The sequence below is a fragment of the Temnothorax curvispinosus genome, unplaced genomic scaffold (assembly GCF_003070985.1).
Source record: "Temnothorax curvispinosus isolate PA1 unplaced genomic scaffold, ASM307098v1 QBEX01012496.1, whole genome shotgun sequence".
Classification (NCBI taxonomy): Eukaryota; Metazoa; Arthropoda; class Insecta; order Hymenoptera; family Formicidae; genus Temnothorax; species Temnothorax curvispinosus.
The window spans coordinates 378,255-397,762 of NW_020222276.1; the positions used below are offsets into that span (position 1 = coordinate 378,255).

The 19,508-nt window shown below is 38.7% G+C and overlaps 3 protein-coding genes across 3 annotated transcripts; 1 reads left to right on the forward strand and 2 right to left on the reverse strand.

Moving 5' to 3' along the window:
* The first annotated feature begins 146 nt into the window (after positions 1 to 146).
* On the forward strand, positions 147 to 3,128 carry LOC112462519. The gene is made up of 5 exons (XM_025028338.1): positions 147 to 233; positions 917 to 1,273; positions 1,597 to 1,803; positions 1,990 to 2,163; positions 2,454 to 3,128. The coding sequence occupies exons 2-5, from the start codon at positions 1,229 to 1,231 to the stop codon at positions 2,772 to 2,774; spliced, it is 747 nt and encodes a 248-aa protein (XP_024884106.1). The 5' UTR covers positions 147 to 233; positions 917 to 1,228; the 3' UTR covers positions 2,775 to 3,128.
* Positions 3,129 to 3,240: 112 nt separating this feature from the next.
* Positions 3,241 to 8,377, reverse strand: LOC112462520 (ras-related protein rab7). Its single transcript, XM_025028339.1, has 5 exons — positions 8,247 to 8,377; positions 6,731 to 6,916; positions 6,433 to 6,651; positions 6,105 to 6,242; positions 3,241 to 6,022 (listed from the first exon to the last, which is right to left on the reverse strand). The coding sequence occupies exons 2-5, from the start codon at positions 6,908 to 6,910 to the stop codon at positions 5,936 to 5,938; spliced, it is 624 nt and encodes a 207-aa protein (XP_024884107.1). The 5' UTR covers positions 6,911 to 6,916; positions 8,247 to 8,377; the 3' UTR covers positions 3,241 to 5,935.
* Positions 8,378 to 11,583: 3,206 nt separating this feature from the next.
* On the reverse strand, positions 11,584 to 19,508 carry LOC112462525. The gene is made up of 2 exons (XM_025028348.1): positions 19,263 to 19,508; positions 11,584 to 12,940 (listed from the first exon to the last, which is right to left on the reverse strand). The coding sequence occupies exons 1-2, from the start codon at positions 19,378 to 19,380 to the stop codon at positions 12,597 to 12,599; spliced, it is 462 nt and encodes a 153-aa protein (XP_024884116.1). The 5' UTR covers positions 19,381 to 19,508; the 3' UTR covers positions 11,584 to 12,596.

Genomic DNA, 19,508 nt, shown 5'->3' on the forward strand with positions numbered 1-19,508 from the left:
GCGTTCGATATGTATCGATTTTCATTCTGTACTCGGTTTCAATGTACTGCCGATTTTAACTCGTTAATGAAAACTTTATTATGAATTAAATTATTTTAATGATGAATAATGGTTTTTCTCTTTTAAACTTGCCGTTGAAGTAAACTGTTTGATTTTTCAGATGCAAGATTATATTTAAATTGTAAGAGTTTCTCCAGGATCAATGCCACATGTCTACTCTATAGATTATAAAAGTGAGAATATTTCCATAGACGCATAAGCAAGCCTTTAGAAATTCTAAAATGGCACACGAAAAATATGCGTTCTAAGTGCACGTACAATCCGTTTATATCACATTGACAGACCTTTATGCGAATTACATGTGCAATCATCTTATGCAATTTTCTTCGCCTATAACGACATAGATAAAAGATAGTTGATTGTTATAACAAAAAGTCCACGCGATTATTTCATTTTACTGTGTACAAAAAATGACAGATTTATTCGTATGTACGCGATTAATAAAAAATGGATCTATTCTCGCAGTGGAGAACAGTGCCGCGTTAGATTAGTCTTTTCTAGGCAGATCATTTTCGTTGTCCACCTGTGTTCAGTCTGCGGGAACAGAGTAGAAGTGCGTGATTAACTTAATATTTAGCTAAAGTCCTTTTTAGTAATTTTTCTTTAGTTTTAGGAAAACAAATATTAATTTATTAATCTATAGATGACAAACATTTTAATGATCATAACATATCTTAATATGATATGTGGACTCTTATATACTCTAAGTCCATATATTTTCTAGACTATAGAGATTTCTGGTTTCTTATCATTCTGATAATCACAATAATCGTAGTATGTATGTGATAAACTAACATGGTTCTTCTCTTCGCAAGTGGTTTCCTTCCTGAGATCTTATGTATTGATTTTTTTTCAGGGACAAAAACGTCGAACAAATCCAGAATATTACTCGACTCTAAAATTCCTTCGAAAGTGCATTTTCCTGTTACAAACAAGTGATGATGATGTGAAGCAATGTTGAAACACACTTAGCGATAATAACAAACGTGTTCGATAACATTTACACATCATTCAGATCAAATCTTTACTTTAATGGATATAGTGGATATAGTTGAGTAATATCGTTATCATTCGTTATCATAAGCTGTCTTGTCTTATATATAAAAATGGAATAAAAGTAACGGCGAAAAAAATCTCGTTTCTTCAACACAATCAGTGAAACGGCAAAATGAGGAGCATTATTTGTATCTTGGCACTGCTGTGCGCAATTCATGTGAGTCCTACAAATATTATATTTAACGTAACGATTTATTTTTAATTAAAGAAGAAAAATCTAATTTAATCGTTCTAAAATAGACATACTTAGGAAAAGAATGTAATCGATAATTCTTTCGCTTTTAGACTAAAGTTTCACCGATATTTTGTCTGCAAAGATTGAAAATATCTATAATTGTATCCGTTATTTATTAGGTAATTCTTATAATTAAAGTAGAACTTTTTTCTTCTTTTCTTTTGAGAAAACGCACATCAGAGATACTGCTATTTTTATATCACTTTTATATATCTCAATAACGAAGCTCATATATCTTTTCTAAGGCATTGGAACAAAATGTGACAGACCCCTCGCGCAATCTCGAGCGATTGGTGAAGATACGCAAAGCAGTCACCGAAGCTACATTTAACAATATATCACGTTTCGAGAGGCGAACGAAGCAGAATCTGGAGATTGAACTTAACGAACTGAAAATCGACGCTTTGCTCGATATTCACAATACTATCGAGGAGGCATTCGAAAATGTCGATGTGAGTATTTATCGTATTTCAAAAATAAAGCAGAAGACAAATACACGTGCACGAGTCGATCATAATATAAGAGAAATGTATTTAATATTATAATTACAATCGAAGTCAGCATCACAGTATCAGTTTTTAAAACGGATTGTGAGAGAGATACATATAATATATAAAATATATTTATTACTTTTTTAGTCATCTGTCGACAAGGGAAGAGAAGAGGGTAAAAATGTAGACGAGTGTGACGATTACGCAAGGAATAATCTGGAGACGAAAAACACAAATGCGATTGCTAAATTGGAGGCGTGCATCGAAAACGGCTACTCGGCCATGAAAGACCCATTAGCAAACGTGGCCATCATTATTGAGGTAATTGTCATTTTCAATTCATGATTAATAATCTTCATTACTTGCTAAAATTAATTTATTTATTAGAATCATGGAAACATTTTTTTTCATTGTAATCACGATTATGAAAATGCTGATACTATAAAATGCACTATAAAATTGCACTCTCGGTATTAATAACTTTTGATTGCTGAAATATACGTGATATAGACACGTTCAGTTTCTACATAATTACATTATGGTTGTTGACAGAAGGATTATTGCAATTTGTAACAGACATGGATATTAACTTTGATTAAATATTTTTCCAGGCGGTGAAAAAATTGCTGATCGATTTGGACGCCATCATGCCAAACTGTTACTCTCCGACCTTTCTTAAAATGCAAGTCTGCGTTGTGGAGAAGATTGATCTGAGCAGAGCATCGCTGGACAGTGTCAGTAATTATGCCAAGAAAGTGACAGCCACCGCGGGAGTCACGTATACGAAAATGATTGCAGACGTGAGGAGTGGCATAACAACGAACGCCGCTGACATCCGCACTTTCAGCACGGATATCGTTAATTATACCGATAATTGCATAAGAAATGCACCTGAGGTCCCTGAAGATCCCGAACTGTCAACTATTTTCTAGTTATTCACCTCGAAAGCTTTAAATTTCGACAAGAAAAAACTAATTCGATATGAGCCTCTAATTAAATTTTCTATTTTTCTAATTTGTACCTTACCTTTAATTGAAAGCATTAATTATTAATCTATAGACATCAATTGATCGGTTTTAAATTAGTCCACATTATAATTTTTTTTTTTTTATAAGAAATAGCTTATTTAGCGGTGTGCATCTTTTCTCTGTAAATAATATCACATAATATAATTATAGATCAAATTGTATTCCTATTCATTGTGCAATCGAAACGCGTCTCGCTTCGGATCGTAACTACGTATTGCAGATATGTTAAAAATAAAAATTTATGGTTACATCAAATAATTATATTTGATTACTTTAATCTTCGCTGTGAACGTATTGATTGTTAGGGATAACGAGAGTGTAGTGGGAATAGTAACAGTAACAGCAATAGCGGCAGCAATAATAACAATAGTATTATTTATAATTATATTTATCATTAACATACTCCGATAGAATTATACATATCATTAATTATAATCGCCATGGTCATGATTATCTTCACTTATATACACGTGCATACGTATATATGCGTAGACCCATGAAAGCACACTTGACAGCACGAATACCTCGCACTGCCATATATATACAGAGCGTCTCAGAAATCGCGCACCTTCTCTGTTGATTCTTCGACAAATTTAAAATCAACTTTTCCGTAATGAAAGCTCGATTGGACTTCGCCTTTTACATCTATTACACTTCACACATATCAAACATCTTGACAGTTGCGCCTTAAATATTAGAAGTCTGTTAGATTTTTATTATTCATCTGCATCCCTAGAACTCTCGAGCCCCTTCGGGAGCCCTTCAAGTGTTAATCGTTTAGCAATCAAAAGCTATTGATACAGTTAATCATCATTCTTCGGCAAGTAATGTAGATGTGTGCGATTTTTGGGATACCCTGCGCATGCATATATTTCACACGCTAAATTTTTACTTTATTAGAATGTTATATATACACAGGGTGGCCCAGAAATAGCGGATATCGATAATTGAGTTCGATTGTTCCTTTGTGATGAAGACTTTTAAGTGGATCAGTTTAGACGTCAATTATATTATTAGAGGATTTCGCCCACGCGGAAAGTAATTTTATTTGCGCGCTGATGGTCATATAATCGTTATAAGCAAACATAATTTGGGAAGGGAAGGATCGTGCATTAGAAGCTCCTGACGAAGTCGAAGTTTCGCCAAATCTAATTATAAATCCAGAGACTGGCAAACAACCGAGGATTAACGGAACGACTTGGGTGGCAATTACCGGTACCGCGATGCATAATACTATCGTGCTACATTACTACTGGGGAAAAGCATGCTTACCTTGCTCTCTCTCTCTCACTCTCTCTCTATCTTCCTAGGAAATCGAATCTTAAAACATTTAAACACATCTTAATGGGCGCACAATCATTTCTTTTCTTTTTTTTCTTTACTACAAAAATCTGAAATACAGCATTAATGTAAATACTCCTCGTGTCTCGCACCAACTATGTAAAAGCTCGCTCCCTCCATCGAAATAAATATCACACGCCGTTAGGTTTAGTTACTGCTCTAATAAGGACTATAAGTAGAATTAAAATATTACAAGCGCATACTTATTTGATATGGCTATCAAGATATAAAGATTCATTTTTATAACATTAAATTTTCCTAAGTGGATTATATATGCTGTCTTATTTACAAAATATAGTCTGCGTAAAACTGTTCGGTAGACCATACAATTGACGATTAACTTACCGCGCACTTGGGATCCTACTGTACAGTAAAAAATCTTAAAAATCGGTGTGCATCGCGGTACAAGAAGAGGAATCTCGTTTCAGAGGGGAAAATTCGGGACTTCGCTGAAACGCGCGCGCTCGAAAACTTGAAAAGTAGCTTTTGCAAAATGTATTACAGACAACATATCCAACAAAAGGGAAATTTTTGTTCTAAGTCAGGTCTGCAACGAATTCTCTTCTTTTTCTTCCTAATCGGGGTGGCCATACAAACATCCCTAAGTTAAAAATAATTATATGAACAAAATAACATGTTTAGCATCATAATACGTGCGCAACAAGCCAAAATTTTTATAATATAATTTTATATTTCAATATATATATATATGTATATATATAACAATTGAGAATTTTTCCGAATAGAAAACAAAGATTTGAGGAGTTTACACCGTGCCATTCGCGTGAATTTCAGACTGGTTAAAACATCTTACGAGACATACTACAAAGTATCTTAGTAACTTTATTGTAACTTTATCTTATTTTCGTTCTATTTCATATGAACCATTTTTACTGACAGCAAGTATTCGGTTCTGTCTAAGGTATAATAAGCTATATGCACTAAGAGCTCCTCTGTAAATGCAATTGTACTTAACAAATTATGAGCAAGTTCTTTTATTATAATTTACTAACAGTGTACCGCTAACTGTGTTCCCGACCCATATATTATCCTCTCTGGTGCAACAACGACTCCTACATATCGTTCGAAAATCTCGAGCTATTATTGTTCCGGTGAAAATTAATCGACAACAAACTATCAAGACTCGAGATAAAAAGAAAATAAGAGAAAAAGATAGACTATGTTTCGCCATATACCCGATAAGAGAGCAATATTACAATACTTAAAAACGAGATGCGAATCCTTGACTTAAAGAATAACATAGAGATAGAGGACCTATATGTGACAAGTCAAGTCCAGCGGGAGTAGATAATTCAAAATTGCGATATTCCAGGTCAGGAAGTCGGATATATATCTTACTCCCATACGCACGTTTATAAAAACAATTATATATAGATATTATATGTATGTATATCGAGATAGTTTGTACACGTTCCTTTACGTATGGATTTAACTCGTTACTTCTTTTCTCTTTACCGTGCACTCTAACGCGACTGTTTGAACAAAATTATTTCGAAAATATTGAGACATTTTCTTTTTGTTTCACGGACACAGAGGAAGATTGTATAACACGTTGAGATAAAGAAAGAAATTTCGTGACTTCCTGCACACATAAAGCTCATCGCAATATAAATTCTCCGCGTCCTTTACGCGCAGGTGACGTGAATGTATCTGACCTGTGCATTCTTTATTAGTCATTCGAGATATTACCACTGTTCCAAGACCTAGCAAGCACATGAATCACCTCTACCGTTGCTTCTTTGGTCGTTGGTCAATTTGATTTGATCCGGGAATTCATTGTAAAGTTCGACCTAGAATTTACAAAGATATAAAGTTGAAATACGCAGAAATCAACAGAAAAAATGTCCCCATTGCGCCTACTAATATACTCACTTCACTTTCTTGAGCTAAAGCGTTTTTAGCTATCGTTTGGAAAGCTTGCTCGACATTAATAGCCTCTTTTGCACTAGTTTCAAAATATGGAATATTGTTCTTTGATTGACACCACTGTTGTGCTCTCTTGCTGGAGACCTAAAGCACAAGACACAGAAAGAACATTAAATGTGAATTATATATAAATGTCGAAAAAACAAGTCATAACTAATCTTTGATACTACATTAACACATCTTTAATATAATTTTAATATTTAGTTTATTATAACTATATGAAACTAAATAAAAAATTAAATTATTTTCAAGATTTTAAAATTATTTTACTCACCGCTCTTGATTCAAGATCTACTTTGTTCCCGAGCACGACAAACGGAAAGTTGTCTGGATCTCGAGGCGACGCTTGAATTAAAAATTCATCTCTCCATGAATCTAGGGATTTGAAGCTAGTCGGAGCGGATACATCGAATACCAGGACGCAACAGTCCGCGCCTCTGTAAAAAGCCACTCCTAACGATTGAAACCTCTCCTGCCCGGCGGTATCCCAAATCTAAGACAAGAAGGAACCTTATTAGAAATACAAGGTATCGGCAACAAGTTAAAATAACTAAATTAGACGCGAGGATTACCTGCATGGTGACTATTCTATCCTCCACCATCACTTCCTTGGTCAAAAAATCCGCCCCTATTGTCGCTTTGTATTGATTACTAAACTTCTTATTGACGTACTGGTTCATCAGAGATGTCTTCCCGACTCCTGAATCCCCGAGGATAATGACTTTCAGCAACACTTTCTTGCGGGACGCCATTCTTCGCTGGAAAGATACAAAGCAACGTTAAAAGTTAATTCACGCACGAATAAATGCTCAGAGCAAAGATCGTTGTACAATTTAAAAATAAAAGCTGCTGTGACTAATACAGAATTCCTTATCATCAAGCATATATATATATATATATATATATATATATATATATTTGTGTAATATGATTCTTCTTTAATATCAGACTGATAGATGATTCATGACCAAAGAACACGCAGGAAAGAATTTTAGTGTCTTCAAATAAATTCACATTAATATAAATCTTTCTATCCAAATTTTTATAATAGGGGTTAAAATATTTAATACCCCAAATAAAAATTTAAGCATACATATAATAAATGTCAGCGGGCGAGATATATAATTCAAATGTTTACTCTATTTTCATACAAATATATAATAAAAATTGTATTACATTCTTACATTTTTTTTAGTCTTTGTAAGCAAAACTAAAATCCAAAAATAATATTCTACAATCTACAAGCTGTATCTCCAAAAATTGATCAGCTGCAATTTAATAATATTTAAGAGCTAACAAGTTAAAAATCGTTGCTGCATCGATGCTAAAATAATTATAATTTCTCAAAAAGTTTCATCGTGCTACGCGAGGCCAAAAAATCTCGGCTATCGAAGGCGGAGCACCAGGTGCCTTCTCGAATCGTAAATACCGAGCTCCAGCCTCTGACATTACCCTACCCCGTGACCCTTCCCGCTATTTACACAATCTGTCAAATGCGCCGAATAAAAAAAAAGAAAACCACAACTACCGCACGATTATCAGAACGCCGAGCGTCCGGGAGGAATGATCGATCACATGAATCATCTAACAGCGTTGACGAGGAGATCAGTAGCAATGACGTACGTACGACGCACTCGCCGAGAAAAAAAAACAGCGAGAGAAAGAGCGAACGAGCGAGCGAACGAGAGACAGAGAGAGAGAAAGAGAGAGGAACTTTCCTCCCGAGACCGCGCGAGGTATTCGGCGGTCACCGTCGAACGATCACTTCCGGAAATAAATTCGGAGATGCAACGATAACGATAACGTAACGAGAGCGCGGACGGGGACGGACGCGGGAGATGAGCGTCGCGACGCGAGAGCGGAATTCGTTCGACTGCGCGTCTCCCGACGAAAGCTGTCACCCGCGGGGCAGCTGGGTCCGGAGCTGCTCTCGGTTAACTCGCGGGGCACGGCGCGTATTACGCGGAGGAAAACGGGGCGGACGCGCGATCCACACGTCGACCGCGTCTCCCGCGGGCGACGCGGAGTCCCCCCTCCGTGGGACGGGGGAACGGGAACGCGTCGGGACGTCGCGCGAACGTTCTTTACCTGGGGGAACACTCGTCAGGGAACACGGCCTGTGAAAACACCTCCGCGCTCCAGCGCTTCGCACAAAGAAAATGGCGTGTTATGAAATCACGAGAGTATGACAACGATGTCGTCACCTGTTCGCCTCGCCTCCCTTATCGACCGAGTGCAATCGAGTGCATTTACTCGCGGACCGCGGTGTCTCGGTGGCGTGCGTTCGCTCGCACCGCTCCGCTCGCACGGCGAGAGGGTCGATCGTAGAGCGTATCGATGTATCGATGTATCGATGTATCGATATGTCCCACGAGATGCGATTTGAATTTTGCAGCTCGCTTCGCGGCGGGTCGCTTCGCTTCGTTATTCGGGAACAAGAGAGACACGACGATGCCAAAATGGCGTCCAAAAGGCTGCTGTCCGATTCACGCTCACAGGCTCACGGTTGTAAGCACATCATTCTGTCTTCGTTGCACTTCGAATATCGAACGAAGATAGAGCGATATGCTTTCAGCGATGTGAGCACGAATCGGATCGCAACTTAACGCTGCTCGGACACCGGGGGCCTTTTAAGACGATTTTTCGTTATTTACAGTTTCCTCCTGGCGTTTCAACATTAAAAAAAATTGCAACAGTTTTCGGTTTATGTAAGTATTACAGAAATAACTTTATGAAACCTTAAAGATGATACATAAATTTTCATAGATTTTTTGTAACACAGAAACGCTTTCAAAAGTCCTTTGGACTTGAAAGTCCCAGGGTATCCGGGTGAGTGCTCCAAAAACATATAGTGTCTGCGCAGTGTTAAAAGCCACTCCAACACACCACTTCTGCTACTCCTCGTTTATCCTGCTTGGTGATCCAGGGTGATCGATGCGCTTCTTCAGATTTATGAAATCTGCATCTCGCGCGAAGGAAAAGGATGCAGAAAAATAATCCTTCGTCATGCATTTATTACAGTTGGAAAAACGGAATAATGAATACTCTGAAATGTATGTATTATTATCATGTTAAACTAGAATCGCACTAATTGAACAAGAGAGAAAGAGAGATTCGATAAGTTGATTCAGTTTCTCTAAAATTAGAGTAAAATTGAAATTTGCAATTAGAAGCACTTAATTTTTTTATTTATTCCCTTGCTTGATATAATTTTAATATGAATTTTAATACATTTTATTTCAAATTTTAGTGTAATAATATCTTACATATGTAATAATATACATATAATGTATAATTAAATACTTCTTAACAATGAATAATTTTAATATAATTAACTCCAACTTTTTTACCTTTTTTTATTATTTTTTTAAACAACTCAACTTTTTCTGTAAAAGAGTAATTATATACAAGCGAGCGTTAATTACAAAAGCTGATCATAAATGTATTGGATCTTTCTTTCCAATACCCTAAAAAAATATATTGATCCTATTGGTCATTATATATTTTAAATTTTTATGAAAAGCAATTTATTTTCTCGCGAGAAAGGATGTTTTTTTCGCATTGATGATTAAAGTTAAAAGCAAATCGATTTCTCCATATGAATTGCAGTCCGCATAAATATGCATATAGCGAATATAAATCTGTTGCTGATCGCGTTGACATTTTGCAGGCCGTAGAATAAAATCTGCGTTTAATCACTATCCTTGGCATAACTTACGAGGAACGTAGAGGAAAAAAGTCTATATAGAATATACATATACATATATTGTAGAATTTTATGATTCCACAAAGAAATTAATCGTGAGTTAAGTTAGTGATTCAGGTTACGAAGTGTCGCGAATATCAAGCAGGATGTCTCGGAAATATTGCTATTTGGCAATCGAATTCTCGAGAACAAGGACGGATCGTAGAATCTCCAGACGAGACAAAAAGTCACGTCGACGTCAATGTGGTGTCGAAATGGTTTCAAATAATATTATTAAAAGTCGCTCTAACGCCACTTCAACGTCACTTTGACGTCATCGTGATTTCTTAGGGATTCTGCTTAGGATTACAGACGCATTATTTGTTTACTAACTTCTCGCCCGAAATTTTGCAGGAATCCTTAGAGATATCGTACACGTCTGAAAAGTGGGGATTTAAGCTGTCGCTTAATATATGAGTCTCAATTATAATTACGCGAAGACACGAGCGTGCGAGCGACAGTGTAGGACGAAGCTGTGATGCTAATTAATGTTACTCAATATATTGCCGAAGACAGTCGGACGGAAAGTTACAGAGACGGAGAGGCGTTTCGTAGCCTTATCGACGTCCCATGCGAATTTAATAATCAGTCTGGCGGCATCTGATTTCGTTGCAGCTAAACTTAACCGCGAGTTACGAAATCGGCATTTAATTAGTAGACTCGCAGAAATTTCTCGTACGAGCCGCCGCGACGAATCGGTATCGCAACATCTTATCTTCTTTGATCAGAGAATTCGAAATGAGAGAGGCGGATAGAGTAGATGACAGCCGGGTGAGAGTAGGTTTCGCGGTCTATTTGGATTGAAAATCTTCTCGCGTCTATTTTTACGTCGTCCGTCACTTGCATTTTCTTAATTGAGTTGCATAAAAAGAAAGAGAGGAGGAAAAAACTCGTAGAAGAAATGGCGAACGAACAGTGAACATCATTCGTAGATTCGCAAGGCGAAAATAAGAATTTGAAGTTAAAACGATGGACCGTGCAATTTTTAATCACCCGGATGTCTTACTTTAATGCGTTTCTTTTTAATTAGAGTGAAATCGAACTTTGCAATTGGAAGACAGGGCTTTATTTTTTTATTTATTCCCTTGCGTGATATAATGTTGATATAATTTTAAAATATAATTTATTTTAATATGATTAAAACTGCAGTATAATTAATTTATATATAATTTAATATATGGAAGAGAATTTTTTAAAATATTGACTTATATCACTATGGGTTTTACCCCTCCATATATATATATTAAATATGATATATAACGTATAATTTAAAAACTTCTGCAACTAATGGTTTTTTGCCCTGAATAATTATTTATTCTTCTAACTTGGCCTTCAATATGCACGTATAAATCAATATTCGATTGCCTCATTATTTCAGAAATACTTTGTAGGCGAGGTTGACTGCCTACTTCTTTAGTCGTTAGTCGTCATACTCTCGTAATATTAATATCTAGCATTTCTTGCGATATTTTAAATAAAAAATAACATTATCCATCAACAGCTGTAATTAAGAAAATTAAATTTTTTTACGTTTTGGTTGGAATCGCGATCAAAGTCAAATTGTACAATTTATCGACATTGACTGAATTTTTTACGCGACTTTTAATTCTAATTAATTCTAGAACTTAATTCTAAGAGGCAAAGGAACGGAACGGGCGAGGCAGATAAATGCGACGCGCATTGAATTAAATAAGTATATTAATTTAATCACATATAATTACAATCACACGTATTTGCTGCGATACATACTGCCGGACTCTGCTACAGGGTATTTGTCATATGCTGAGAAAGAGCTTAAGTCGAAAACTTAACTAGAAAAGTGCGCCATTACCAATTATCGTTAAAAGATATATCGTCGAAAAGTGTCTAAACCTTTCGTACGCTCCTGTGCGAAATATAATATAGGGTAATCACGAAACAATGTATACGCCGAAATATCGACTTAACTTCTTAGCACATTTACCATTCTTTGTAAGACATTCATTGCATTTCCTGTCTTCTGCTAAATTTTGCGATGCCCGTTTCTTTTCTCTAGATTTTCGTAAGTAAACCATACATTCGGGGATTGAGCAGCTAAAGTACATAGAAGACGCTAATGAGAGGGTCGCGGAGTGGATTACGAGAAGATTACAAATAGGAAGAGACAGGGAGGGAGGCAGAACGAGTGCATTGGAGAAGCTTTCGTCGTGCTTGTGGTTTGCAAAGGCGCCGCCTGAATTTATATACAATTAGCTTAATCTAGATCGTGTATGGGATCGGATCACGTAAGTTAGGCGGGTGAGCGGTACCGCGGTATGGCCTCGTCGCGATCGGCAGAAATCGTTGCGCAATCCTGTCGAACAATCCGAGCCGGATACGAGGAGATCTTGATGTATACCTAGCGCAACGTACGGCGACGTCGTTTGACTGTTACACGACAATTTATCCTTTCCCCGAGAAGAAATACCGTGAAATAGCGTGACTAATCGAAGCGGATCTTGGTATTCGGATACCAAAGTAAAATAAATACAAAATAAAGTTACTTCGTGCGATCGTACGCGTCTTTGCTTCGCGTTGCGCTAGGCTCGATGATTTTTCTGACGTCCATTGGAACGCAACCGGGCACGATCGATCTCGTCGAGGAGGCTACACCGCAACCTTCACCTCCCCTTTGGGGATAAGGTGGCCTTTCGCTGCTTTGTTTTTCGGGTGCTTTAGGGCTTCGGCGCCTCCGGCTGCGGCTTCGCGGCCGCCACGTCGGCCTCGCTCGGCGGCGGCAGAGTCGGGATGTCCGGATACTCGAGCTTGGCACCGTCCTCGCACTCGAAGATCGGACAGCAGTCGGGGAAGCTCGCGGTCTTGTTAGTCTTGTCGGAGAGCTTGCACTTGGGGTTGGCCTTGGGCAGCGGGCCGCAGTCCTCCACTAGCTCGAACAGACGGCCGGAGTTGTCGTCGGCGGGCACGCAGGTCGAACGGCCGCAGAACGGCGCCAGCTCCCACGACTTGGTCGGCTCGATGGTCGCGCATTTGGTCGACGCGAAGCACATGCCCGGGAAGTCTGTAATGTGGAAATTCCCTCTCGTTAGAACGACGAGTTGCATGAAACCTCGACGATAAAAGAGCCGAAAAGAAAGCTTTGTGTTTAATTCGTTTCTCTTTCGTTTTTAGAAAATACGGTTATACAAATCATATAACGAATTATTTCAGGATGTGATAATTCATATATACAACTGTATAAATCATTTAACAAATTATTATCGGACGTAATTTAATTTGTTAATATGCAAATGAAATAATGTATCGAAATAATGCACGTTATAACGAATCTTTGTGCCGATAACTGCTTTGTGCAAGCTTGGAAAGGTGATGAACGACGCGTTAACATTTTAATCCACTTTGGCCGACTTGTATAGGGATTCGCGAAATCTCTTTCGCACGGTTTTTATCGGTGACGCACCGTTAGTAAACGAGAGGAAAAGACCATCCGTCCCGAATCGGCGACTCATCAAAGTCGAAATAACGAAATAACGTGGTGATTATGTTTCCTTAATAACGCGCTCATTACCTCGTCACGCGCAATTCCGCAAAAATGTCATTATTTTTTAACGCGCCATGCGCGCCGGACCTAAACCGACGCTAATGTCTATACAATGTTACCCGTTAATTATCCTAGCCTGAATTATATCCCGGCAAATGAAAGAGCAGGCAATATTTTTAATATCGCGTTGCACATCGCGATGCACGCGGTGAAATCGGGGCCGTCGAACTTGATAATGTGTTTCGCGTAGGACGGTCCGTAATTTACATCAGTATTTATTTCGGTGACAGGGAAAAGAAATCAATTAGATGAAAAACATCTTTTCCTCAAAATAAGTTGGATGAAGAAAATTATTTCCTTAAAATAAAGAAAAAGAATAGAGCGAAAGAAAGCTACGGGATTTCTTTAGGAGTAAAACAATGAGAAACAAGAGTGGTAATAGAAAATATAAGAATCTATGCTAATTAAAATTATATATAATTTAAAATGATACTGTCATTTCTTTTATTAAACTTGAGACACGTTATCGATAAATGATATATTGTATTCGGTTGGAATTATAAATCTTTTCCAAAAGACGCGAAATAAAGACATCTGTCTATTTATTTCGACGACAGATCGGTTACCGATTCCGCGCGGTTGATTCTTTTTCAGTAACAGATCTTTGCGTTTCAATACATCGCGCAATACATTGTAATCTTTTTATTAGTGCGAACGAATTTTATCCTTTATTATCTTACAATTATTTAATTTATCTATCATATTATCTCATATTCGTTTTAATGGAGTATTGCCCGAACGTTTAAAAATAATCTTCTCGCACCGGCGAACGCTTCGCTTTACGTCGGCATTCGCATCATTATTCCCATTGTAAACGACGACGAACGCAACAATGCCCGCTGGGTTCGGCATCCTATTTCCGAGTCGGTCCGTCAACCTGCAACACGCTAACGCTAATAATGACGGTCGCGAATTTCACTTCCTCGACGCGGAGCCGCGCGATGACGACGACGACGTATACGACGGGTGCAACGGATGACGGCATTACGGGGCTAATTCGATTTGTAATCGTCGACGACGACGAACGTTGCCTCGATACATCTACGTTGCATCTACGAACGGGGAAAACAACCCGGTGTCCGGCGGCCGGGTGATCGTGCTAGAAACTTCAAGGAGAAACACTTTCACTGTCATACACCGGGCCGGTCGGTTGCGCGCCGCTTTTACGCAACGCCCCGACGACAAATGTTGGGCGCGTCGTTACGACGGACGTCGGACGCGTTGATTTTACTCGGCGATTACGTAAGAGCCCTTCGAGGCCTGTCGAGACCGATGACTCACGACGCGATCGTTTCACCCGAGAGAGCGAGGAAACTTGTCGAGAGGCGAGGACAGGATCTTCGAAAAAGTCCGGATCGACGATCCGGTTCTTCAATCAAATCCGGAGAAATTAAAAAAAAAAAAACGCGAAAGATGAATCTGCGGGTAGATAATTTATCGATTTTCCGCGTGATTATGCGGTTTGAAAAAAACCTGCACTTGTTAAATTTGCAGTGTCAAATTGTACTCAATTTCAGTCATTTTTAACCATTCACATAGGTCGCCACTGCTCCTACTCAATATGTCGTTAATTTAACTGAAACAATGTTAATTTAATTTTTAATTAAATGGAGTTAAAATAATAAATTGCGACACGCGTGGCAGTTAAAAATAACAAAATGTTATTTAACTCAAGGTATTGATTTAAATTTCATTTTTTAATATTTAACAATGTGTTTCGTCGTGTATTGGGATTTATGAGTCACGTCGACCGGTATTCCTCGCCGCGATTTCACATCCAACGCGCGATATCCGTATAGATATAAGATCGAACAGAGGATTACGCGCATTGTTGCACGAACGTCAGGACGTCTGGCCGGTGTTAATCCGGTCTGAGCGAGCGTGTTGTTTCGCGAGGCTTAAACAATGACGTGTTCGTTACAGTTTTCTCAATGCCGGCGACGTGCGAACGACGTTTACGGCGCGATGCCGACTTAATGCCGCTGCGGTTTTCTCGTTTCACCGGTCGTCGTAAAATAGTAAACAAGGACACTTGTTAAAGCGACAGCAGGCGCAGAGATTATATACGATCTTCATGCCGATTCAATTAGAAACGCAGAACTCTCCAGATTTAGAAAAGTAGAATGTAACTATTATAAATTTTCGAAGGAAGAATCGCAGACGTCATGTTTTTAGCATTAATTCGTTCACACGTTTTTCCTGTTATGCTTTATTACATTACGTTATTGCTGTTTCTTCAGCTGCGTCTTGCGAAAATGAATTCTTCCGCGAGAGGAATTAATTTTCTCGACAAGACGCTTAAATATAAATTACTAAAGTATTGTTAGTCGTAAGAAAACCTATATTTTAATAATCCTTTAAAGACGGATATTCTAAACAAGCTTTATCGCACAGGACGCAAAAAAAGAGGCTAAGATTAGTGGTCAATTTTCAGTAACGGGAAATGAATCGTCCACCCTCGTCTTTTTTAACTTCAAAGTAATACTGTATAGCTTATTGGCCCGTCCTTAAAGGGTTAAAAGATAAAAAATTTTATCAGTGACTTTCACTTAGATTGCAAGAAAGCAAACAGTTCTCGGGACTCTGTGCATTGTTCGAAGCGCTGATAACCGCGATAACGTATCGCTGACACTTTTTCGAAATAGAATAGCTGATATTTGTCTCGTTCGCGAGAATATCTTGCGTCTTTCTACAGCGAAACCGACTCGGTCCTCGAGAAGCTAACGGGAAGCAAAGAAGTTGAACGGAGTTACAATTTATTATCACGATACATACAATGATATATCAGTATATCGCATATAGTAATATATTATTATGATATACAGTGATACAGATGTGTGATGCCTCGCTAATCTCGAAAGTCTCGCGACGCAGGCTTCTCTTTCCCTGATTTTACCGCGCTCGATCCCGCCCGCACTTTCATTTCATCAGTCGCCAGTCGTCATTTTTGCTCGGGATACCACTTTCCTGGGTGCGTTTCTCGCTTTCAAACAGCGAGGATACTTTCATGCGACCTCACCGTAATTTCATATACATTCTTTTCGATCGGACAATAGCATCGGAGTTGATATATCTTAAAACGTGTACGAAAAGATCTATTTTCTTATTTCTTTTTCTTTTGTGCTAGAAAAGGTCGAAGAAATTAAAAGGCGATCGTTCTGCTGTACTTATGTGTAAAAATACTAGGTATTGTTTATCGAGACGCGTTTCCGCGAGCTCGTTGCGTACTATTCCGAGGCCTTCGCCTCGCGCGATATCTGCGACCTTCCAGGACGGCGAGCAAATAATTCTATCCTTTCCGTGAGTTTCCACACCCGTGATGGCGATCCTACCGCCTTCGCTACAATTCGAGCAACGAGGTCGCCCGTAATTCCTCTCCCCTTGTCCCTCTCCGTGACTAATTCGATTACTCATGGAAATCCAGGTCTGCGCGGACAAATAAGAAAGAACACGGCCACGGGTAATTAAAGACCGGGAATTAGTCTAATAGCCTCTACGCGAATATCAAGGATTTTCTCTCTGGAAGGCACTTAAACTGATCTCCTTCAAACTATCGCTCGCGGTCTTATTGGAGTAATCTTGCGATTCGCGTCGAATGGTAAAAAAAAACTGCCGCTTGTACATAGTGCATCGTTCCTTAATTAATCGCGTCTTAATTGGCGAGAATTTTATCTATTTTCTTAAACGTATAGCATATAATCGTCAGGATAAATCTGAGTTAAATACACGCGTCCCGTAGATCTTAATACCTACAATTAGTGGCATATTATCATTTGCATTTGTCTCGTTGAACTACCTCCTTTTTTTTACACGCATCGTTTTTCAAGAAGCTAAAGCGACAGATTTCGCAACGGTCTCCTTAACTTATCGAGAGAAAGAGAAAATGCATCACTGCACCCCGCGGACCGTATAAAGAAGAAAGTGATATCGGGAAAGGGGGAGAAGGAACGGAAAAGGGTGGGGAGAGATTATAAGGGGATTGTAACAGGTGATGGTTACAGCATGAAACTTTCACGCGGTCTCGTGATCTTGACGAGCAGAGCTATTCTGTCGACAATCCGTCTGTGGGATCTCGTGCCGCGATACATCATACGTGTCCTTGCGCGAATCGGGGATTCGCAGGGACCGCGCCCGCGTTACGAGATAATGGGCGAGCCGACGCAAAAAGACGTCCGGCAGTTACGTTTTATATCATGGCCGATTCACGCATGGATAATTACTTGGGATAAAATGCCGAGACGCGATAATTGAGCGAGAAAAAAGTGTTAATCAAGGCCGACACGAGAACGGAAGCGAAGAATTGTGAGGCGTGGGCGAGGAGATGGGATTTTTATCTCTGTCTCGGAATAATTCACGGGAACTCCAGCGAATCGTAATATACCTTTCGCGATTGCGGATAATAAAAATTTTCGGTTCACGTAGAATCGAGAGCGGATCTTGGATTTAGTTATTTTCTATAAGCAAGATTGATAAAAATAGCATGAAGTTTTAAATGACAGTTGAAAATTCTATTTTTTAGAGTGAACAATTTAAAACCAATTATGAAAATGGAATTGATTCTACATTTATTTTTTTTTGGTTTTTGTTTTTTGAATTAGTAGGTATATGGAACATTTCCAAGCTTTTTTGACAGAAGAATTCGACTCTTTTAAGATGATTCGAATGCGCATCGCTTATTATTTCCGTCACGGATGGCATTCGTAGCACTACGTGGCATGTCATCGGGATTCAGAGACAGCTGTTTAATACGCGTGACAATGCATCGTAAGAAAGCCGAGTGTCTCCCGAGCACCGGTTGAAAATAATGACAATCGTCCCATTTGTCGGTCATGCACATACAGTTCTTTGAATTCGGCCAGACACCTAACGCAGTGATTCTCAGCCGACGTTTCACGCCTCGTTTCTTCATTTTTCGCGTACAGGCGAATCTACTTGCGAATCTTTGAGAAAAATTAATCTCGTTTTTTTAAATATAAATATGTTACATGGACTGACAGAACGCGAACATTAATTCAGCATTTTACAATACGCATTTTTACTATCTTTGATTGAAACGCACTAACGAGCTTGATAAAAGATAGATTCAACTTGCAAACACTTGTCTTGCGAGTGCGGAAAAAATTATTTCGGAGAATTAAAATTAGTCCGCATCGATAAAAATAATTAATATGTACCAGTCTCTTATCTTTTCGCGCGAGCTGAGAAGCGCCGTGCGAAATCACGCCATTCTAAAGGCGATATCTTTTCTTCGGCAACAACAAATTAGCATACAATCTATTACGCTAATAGCTGACACATACCCATCTGCTGTCAGATATATTGTTTAATTGCTTCTATCTTACGTGATAATACCAAGCGATATTAGCATCGCGTTATGAAGATAAAGATCGCTACTTCAACAACGAGATGCATCGCGATAAAAATATTCTTTCGTGATGAAATATCTTTTTGAAGCTATCTTTAGCAATGCTAAGCAATGCTCGTATAATTATCGTGTGCCAACAATCGAACGTTGAATTGAGACTTTTCCAACTGGTCTTTTTAAATAAAAAAAAATAAATAAATATAAAGTAAAAAGTGAACAGTATAAAGTAAAAAGTTTTAAGTAAAAAAAGAGTAAAGTAAAATTCGGCAATTTTTAAAAGTAGAAATATAAGTAGGAGTAGAAATATAAATTCTTACAACAAAATTATCTAAAAGGAAACAACGACAGTCTTTCAGGCCGCGAGTTTGCCGCGAAGTAAGATTCTACCCTGGAAAGGGTTGGCTCGGGCTAACTCACCGCGGAGAACGTCGGCGGGTATCAGCCTCCGGAAGGTTTTCGGCCGCTCCTGCACCTGGGCATCCTGGGCGGCAACGAAGGCCACCGCGACGCACAACAGGGCGAAGACGATCTTCATGATCTCGAGCCGGGCGACAGACGGATTCACGAGGGGAGATCCTCCTTCGCGATGGGAGGGATGAAGTCAAGAGAGGAGTAGAAAAATGGAGCTTCTTGTATCGATTACGACTGGTTGGGCCCGATCCC

Bases quoted from the DNA above. Each gene is read 5' to 3' on its own strand.
- LOC112462519 (XM_025028338.1), top strand. From the start codon at position 1,229: ATGAGGAGCATTATTTGTATCTTGGCACTGCTGTGCGCAATTCAT. The intron at 1,804-1,989 runs GTGAGTATTTAT...TTACTTTTTTAG, and splicing joins AGGCATTCGAAAATGTCGAT to TCATCTGTCGACAAGGGAAG. The intron at 2,164-2,453 runs GTAATTGTCATT...ATATTTTTCCAG, and splicing joins ACGTGGCCATCATTATTGAG to GCGGTGAAAAAATTGCTGAT.
- LOC112462525 (XM_025028348.1), bottom strand. From the start codon at position 19,380: ATGAAGATCGTCTTCGCCCTGTTGTGCGTCGCGGTGGCCTTCGTTGCC. The intron at 12,941-19,262 runs GTGAGTTAGCCC...TCCACATTACAG, and splicing joins ACCCGCCGACGTTCTCCGCG to ACTTCCCGGGCATGTGCTTC.
- LOC112462520 (XM_025028339.1), bottom strand. From the start codon at position 6,910: ATGGCGTCCCGCAAGAAAGTGTTGCTGAAAGTCATTATCCTCGGGGAT. The intron at 6,243-6,432 runs GTGAGTAAAATA...CTTGTGCTTTAG, and splicing joins TAGATCTTGAATCAAGAGCG to GTCTCCAGCAAGAGAGCACA. The intron at 6,023-6,104 runs GTGAGTATATTA...TGTAAATTCTAG, and splicing joins CTTTAGCTCAAGAAAGTGAA to GTCGAACTTTACAATGAATT.